The sequence below is a fragment of the Pollicipes pollicipes genome, unplaced genomic scaffold (assembly GCF_011947565.3).
Source record: "Pollicipes pollicipes isolate AB1234 unplaced genomic scaffold, Ppol_2.1 Scaffold_3544;HRSCAF=4165_pilon_pilon_pilon, whole genome shotgun sequence".
Taxonomy (NCBI): Eukaryota; Metazoa; Arthropoda; class Thecostraca; order Pollicipedomorpha; family Pollicipedidae; genus Pollicipes; species Pollicipes pollicipes.
In genome coordinates, this window is record NW_023596320.1 from 66,040 (window position 1) to 73,317 (window position 7,278).

A 7,278-nucleotide genomic window follows, 5' to 3' on the forward strand; every position below is an offset into this window, starting at 1 on the left:
TGAATCTGAATGAAGGTTCACCGTTTACCATAACTCCCATGAATCTCTCATCAAGAGCTCATGAAATAAAATTCAGTCTATTTTGAAACAAATGTTTTTTAGCACTTTTAAAGCAGCATAAGATCACATAATTCAATTTAATGTTGAAGGAAAAACTAAATTGTCCACCAATATGTCATATTGATCCAAAATAGCGAAATACAAGATAAATAGCTACATTGTATTTGTAGGGTCGCTACATATTTGTTTGGTATTTACCGATAACTTAGCAGTCGGCAGCTATGCTGCAGAAGAGGCGATTGCTGCTTTATCGCAAAAAAGTGTGGTGACGCTCGTGGTGAGTGCAGCAAGGCTCTATGCCGTGCATTTAGGGTTGGATGGAAGGGTCAGTGCTTATAATCCATACAAGGGATTTGTGAATTGCGCAGTTTTTTCAAAAGAGCGAGCCCGGGTTTAGCAGGTGGGTCGCTGCGAACTCGTAATCGGTTGCGCTTTGAAGCTTGTTCGCCAGGTGGACAAATATTGTTGGAAAGGTGCCGTGTAACTGTCTTTGCAACTTTTGCCCCATCCAACAGGGTCTGAATGTGCTTGGTGCACTGGTATATTTCTCAATGAAATATGTTGATTTCTGTTTGTGAAATTCTGCATATGCACAGCAACAGGCATACACTTAAAGAACATCCTCCCTTTCATTCCTACCACTTGTTTTAAAGTGCTCTAGCCTGTATAGCTACCTTTCTCTGACTGTGAATAGAATAGCTTCCTAACTGTGAATAGAGGAATGATTTTCCCTTATCAGGCCCTGATTACAAATGACATATTAAAAAGCTCCCCCATAGACCATCCAATGAAGAATGTCAAGTTCTTAAAGACATATGCACATGCAGTGCCAGACAGATTACATACTATGATGTTAAGCATTGCAACTAATTCCCCTGTAATTTTGCATTGAAATGTGTGTGAATTTGATCAAATTGAAATGAAGACATTGTTGTGAGAAAGAACACCATTCTGACTAACACAGTGTACATGCAAGCTGTGAATTAAGAAAGTCATTTTTGTTCATGGATTTAACTTTCAACTTTCCCTGAATACTGTCATGTTACTCTGCAAGGTAAAATGTTGTTATGTGCTTCCAGGTGTTTCTGGTACCCACCAGTAGGGATGCATCATCATCATCATCAAGTCAATCATACCACAAAAGTAATTTTGTCATAGCTGCATTTCATTTGCATGCTGTGCTATTCATTTATCCTGGTACATTTGCTAAGTAACCCTCCAAAGAATAGAATGGCATTGCCATTGAGATGCTTAGTGAGAAAAAATTGGTTGTTCTCAACAAGGGTCCCCACAATTTGTACTCAATCCATACCTATTGTGTCTCCAGGCCAAATCAGCCTCTCAGATAAGAAATATTTCACTAGACATGGTCCACCCTGTAATACATCTACATCACCACCACCACTCACTCCAAAAAGCAGTGCACCATCCCCTGTCGCGTCTCCCTCGGACAGCTCCGGCGATTCCGACGCTGCCACCTCCTCTGACGGCGAGTCGTCCTCTGGCGAGAGCGTGGAGCTGCTGGAGAACCTGTCGGCGCTGGCGGAGGCGGTGGACGCGCCGCCGCCGGAGCAACCCACCATCTGCTGCATGTCCGGCTGTGCCAACTGCGTCTGGATCGAGTACGCCGAGCGACTGGCGGCGCACTACCGCGACGGCGGCGAGGCCGGCCGGCGCGCCATCGAGGCTAATGTGACCGACCCCAGTCTTAAGGCCTTCCTACTGCTGGAGCTCCGCACCCGGTGACGACCGTTCCGAGCGGGACGCGCGCTGGGCGGCGCAAAAGGTCCCCGCGGGGAGAAGGCGCCACTGAAGACGATGGAGGCGCCATCTCGCCTACTGCGACGTCGTGGCGTTTCGGTGAGGCGCCTTAGCGTGCAATGAGATGGATCGGCACAGGGAATTTTAATGGGTTGGTGTTGTGACGCATTCTAGTCTTTCATGCTTCAAGGCTATGGTTATATGGTGGGATTGTTGGCTTGCGTCGTTGGTATTAGATGCTGGCAGGTAGTCCTCAGTGGCCGTTGCATTATATCATACACGACGGTGAACGTGCGGGGTTGCGCATGAGACATCGCAGTCCAGAGTGGAATGAGTGTATTTAAAATAATACTATCTGTACCTGTGACATACCGGTGAGACATGTTTTAATATATTTAATAGAGTCGTCATTCGCTTTCCTTCCCGGAAGACTGCCGTATCCGACCACATCCAGCCGACAGGCGACAAGCAGCCAAGGGTCGAGTCCTTAGACATGTGTCTGCTTATGGCACGCACGATGCAGGGCTCTGGTGGGCTAGTCTACCACGACCTGAACAGTACCACGGAAGAGCCGTCGCCGTTCCGACTTCTCTTGAACCCCCACACAAACCATTCAGAGGATAGTTCGACCCATCTGGTCTCAACCCAAGGAGTGTCACGATGGTCACTAGACGCTACATGAGTGCCATAATAGCCTCGTTCATCCTGGGTATAATGTAACCGATCCATTTGGAATACAATGAAACAACACCGCTGACAAACGCGACTACGCCGTCTCCATGTCGCTCCGCTCCTTAACCGTTCCCTCGCAGGCATCCAGGATTCCTGCAAATGGAAGGACGGTGCCGTCAGGTCGCCAGATCCACGCAGTGCTTATCTCTACTGACTTGACTGACTATACTTTGCTTCTTTAGGACGTACTGCGGCGTTGGTCCTGGCAATGATGATAATTTTAAACTACTTCACCATGCAACAATCAGCCCAACACACTCACAGACGGGTACTCGAGCAGGACAGCAACAGGAGGGGACAGGAACATGCCACACCACGCCCCTCGTTATTGCCCCCTTCCTTAAGACGTGAAAGATCGCATGTCCGTCCGTGGCGTCTCCGTCCATAAATTATGTTGCACACTTCCCCCCCCCCCCCCCGACCCAGTTACGAACTGGCTGCGTTGAACGAAAAGCCCTCCTTGGTTAGGCTATGTCAAGCGTAACGTCCCAAAAAGGTACTGTCGGTTTAGCCCGTAGTTGAGCTGGAGTTGCAACATAAAGGCAGACGTATTCGTTGTCACGAGAGGAGGCCAACGGTATCCAAGTGTTGAAACGCCACAAAAATACTTGAGCATTGTTTACCACCATACATGAGCGCAACGCTACGCTGTCCAAATCCCCTACCCCTTGTTACGCTTCGATTACGCTCCATTATTACCCCTCTCCCATGCGTAGCGTAACACATGAACTGCCCGTTGCCCATTGGGCTCTGGCACTCACTGGACGCGATGTCGACGTATCGCCGTGTGGTGCTGGTCGGCTCCTCGGCCAGGTCGAGGCCCTCGTCGCAGCTGCGCGCCACCCTGCCCGGCAAGACGTATCTCAGCGCTGCGCCCCACCGAGACACACCTCAGCGCTGCGCCCTACTGGGATACACCTCAGCGCTGCGCCCTACTGGGACACACCTCAGCGCTACGCCCTACTGAGACACACCTCAGCGCTGCGCCCTACCGGGACACACCTCAGTGCTGCGCCCTACCGAGACACACCTCAGCGCTGCGCCCTACTGGGACACACCTCAGCGCTGCGCCCTACCGAGACACACCTCAGCGCTGCGCCCCACTGGGACACACCTCAGCGCTGTGCCCTACTGAGACGCACGCCCCACCGAAACACGTCTCAGCGCTGCGCCCCACTGGGACACACCTCAGCGCTGTGCCCTACTGAGACGCACGCCCCACTGAAACGTCTCAGCGCTGCGCCCCACCGAGACACACCTCAGCGCTGCGCCCTACTGAGACGCACGCCCCACTGAAACACGTCTCAGCGCTGCGCCCCACCGAGACACACCTCAGCGCTGCGCCCTACTGAGACACACGCCCCACCGAGACACCTCAGTACTGCGCCCCACCGAGACACCTCAGTGCTGCGCCCCACTGGGACACACCTCAGCGCTGTGCCCTACTGAGACACCTCAGTGCTGCGTCCCACCGGGACGAGCCTTAGCACTGCGCCCTACTGAGACACACGTCCCACCGGGACACCTCAGTGCTGCACCCCACCGAAACGCACGACACACCAGCCGCGCGCCGCCCAGCGCATGCTCAGTGCCGCTCAAATCGCCTACAAGTGCTTCGGGGTTGGGTGGGGAACCACTGGTGGAGGCGGGCCACGCGAGTCCGCCAACCCATGGCTCCGCCCATACGTGTCCCGCATGATGGTGCCGGTGTGACATCTCTGCACGTCCTGTTCCATCTGCTCACCTGGGCCGCGGGTGAACCGGAGCCGAAACAAAGCAGTGACATGCTCTCTGCTTATCTCCTAGTGCCTCACCTCGGCTCCAGTGGCATGGAGCTGAGGCAGGTACCTGCACAGAACGCCTCGTCTGCTAACCTACAATCTAATGCGGTGTAATGCCCACCTACGGTCTAATGCGACTGACGGGAGGTGCGGCACTCGCAAGTCACGAGCTATCTGCTAACCTGGGGTCCAGTGGGATGGAGCCGAGGTACGGCACCTCCATGTCACGTGCCATCTTTTCGGCGCCTCCCGTGCTCGGTGGGAAGATTCTGGTGGTCGTCTGAAAGCCAGCGGGCTCATCATGACGCACAGCTCATGCGTGTCAGGACGGTCTGGCGGTTAGCAGCTCACCGTGGCCGCCATGTCGAGTCAAGCATCTACTGCAGTGTGTCACGCACACACCTCAAATGCCGTTCCACACAAATCCAGCGCGAAAGTCCCAGTCGAGTAAACAGAGAAATACCTCTGTTTTTACGTTCAGGAAAAAGCGGCGGCTGTCAACAAGGCGTAAATATATTGGTGACCGGTCAAGTATTGATCATGAACACCGAGGAGACCCACTTGTGATCATGAGTACAACCTGAAACGTCATAACGCAGCCTAATCCGTATCTCCTGCTACATAAAGGTTTAATAACTGTCAACATAAGAACGCTGAATTCATCATGTTATTTCGGCCTGCTTTCGGAAACGGCAAATACTTCAGCACGCACAGTATAATGCATGATGCAGTCCTGTGCCGAGGAGTTGCGTGCAAAACACGCACACACCGACACCACGAATACCCGGAGGGCGTCGGCGGCGTTCACCAACCTCGCACTTGGGGCAGACGAAGGCGGCCATGTTCTCGACCACGCCGAGGACAGGCACGCCGACCTTCCTGCAGAAGGTGATCTCCTTCCTGACGTCGAGCAGCGCCACCTCCTGCGGTGTCGTCACGATAATGGCGCCGTCTATGCCACTGTGTCAGTCGTAACGTAGGTTAGTGCAGCGCCGCGAGCACGCGGTTGTAAACAGCATTACGGAGCAGGCAGAATGCCACCAAAATTACGGGAAATTCCAGATCAAGGCCGTGCATCCATAAAACACTGATAAGCGCGACCATGTGAAGATTTCATTTAATAACTAAAGTAATTCAAGCAACAATCTAAGCACTTCCTGAGAACACACCTGACGACTCATTTCGATGACATTCGCATGATTGGCCTTTCAACGCGCATTGATCAGCCGATCCCAACAGGCAGGCAGAACTTTGACATGAAGTATATCCGCACAAAATGTGCACCTTTGCGATCGGTTCCACGACCGCGTTGGCTACGAGCCTCGCCTGACCTGGGATAGCCTGCCAGCAGGTGTTCGTCTGAGGTGCTCGGCGGTACAGACCCTGTCCTGGGGGAGCCTGGACCCAGACTGCTCACCTAGACTGGAGGTACTGCACCACCGACAGGTGCTCGTCCGAGGTGCCCGGCGGCGTGTCCACGATCAGGTAATCAGTGTCGCCCCAATCGACGTCCCGTAAGAACTGCTTGATGAGGCCGTTCTTCTTGGGGCCGCGCCAGATGACCGCGTCGTCCGGCGAGGCCAGCAGGAAGCCCACCGACATGACGGCCAGGTTATCCTGCCGGCGACACGCGCCACGTGGAGCAGGCCGACACCGCGGCGGCGTAATCGTACCGGGGATCGCGATATCATGGCGGAGACCTCCTGCTGGCGGGCGGTATGGTAAGGCTCCCACTCCAGGCCAGTTAACGATGACCACATTATCGGGAATGTAAACGTCACGACGATGACTTGGTCCGTTCCGTCGTCCTCATGTAGAGCAAAATCGTAACTCTTCCTGCATCACACCAGAATCAGAACGTACAACTTACGGCCTTGCCGTCAACGCCACTCTGGGACCTTCATTGCGTATTGAACGACAACAGCAAGAAAGGACAACACCATTCTTGCCAAAACAAGTGCTCCACACATAATTCATGTGCGGTCCACTCATCGCCCGCCGGCCACGCCGATCTGACCTTTACGAAGACAGGCGACCATCCGGAGCCCGAGTGGTGCACGTTCTCGCCCTCCAGGCCCATGATGCGGGGCACCGACGGGCCGCAGATGTCGATGTCCAGCAGCGCCACCTATCGCGGAGGACGCCAGCTCAGAGGCAGCGGCCGCGCGCCGCTTGGCACCGCGCGCTCGGGGGCGCACTCGAGAACCGACGGCACGCGGGGCTACGCACAGCCAGGGTAGTTGAGTTCAAAGAGGAATTAAGGAGATACGGGAATTTGGACACAGCAATTTTCAGGGACAACTGAGTCAGTATGAAATCGCCAGGTGAAAATCTCGCGGCTGGAAATGAGCAAGGCCGGTGGCCAGAAATGAGCAAACATCGCGGCAAGAAATGACCAAAGCGTTAATAGACGAGAATATCGAAATGGAGAACAAATGGAAAAAGTAAACTGACGGACAAAAGCTCTGACTTCTCTCAACTCTCAACTTTTCCAACCCACAAAAAAGCAGCTGGTGCGATGTCCTGCAAACATGGACCTCCATTGAGCGACTTACGCTTTTATTCACATCCATGGATAGTGTTCTGCTCGAGCATAGATGAAACTGTTGACTTTCCAACTCCACCTTTTCCGGACAGCACGAGGATCTTGTGTTTCACACATGACAAACGCTCTTCGATCTTTCCAATGTCTGTTGAAAACACAAGCAAGGTGTACTGCAGATATTGCAAGTGGCTACATGGAAAGAAGAAACTAAATGAGTGCAAATCTAACCAACGTCGTGAAAATTTACTCATGCTGTCGTACGTATATCACATATGCTAACAATTCTGACACGGCCGGCATTAACAGCAAACTGATGTGCTCTACTGATGATAACACAGTAAGACGCTAAAACTATTCCTTTACATAGCGTCCATTTCAACGTTCTGCGGAAGCTTCGCA

The 7,278-nt window shown here is 53.0% G+C and overlaps 1 protein-coding gene across 1 annotated transcript; it reads right to left on the reverse strand.

Moving 5' to 3' along the window:
* Positions 1-2,140: 2,140 nt before the first annotated feature.
* Positions 2,141-7,024, reverse strand: LOC119092880 (cytosolic Fe-S cluster assembly factor nubp1; the record flags this gene model as incomplete). Its single annotated transcript, XM_037215784.1, is given in 7 exon segments — positions 2,141-2,646; positions 3,315-3,397; positions 4,517-4,614; positions 5,147-5,294; positions 5,752-5,951; positions 6,352-6,462; positions 6,890-7,024. Coding segments are annotated over 7 exon segments (717 nt in total). The 3' UTR covers positions 2,141-2,587.
* Positions 7,025-7,278: the final 254 nt, after the last annotated feature.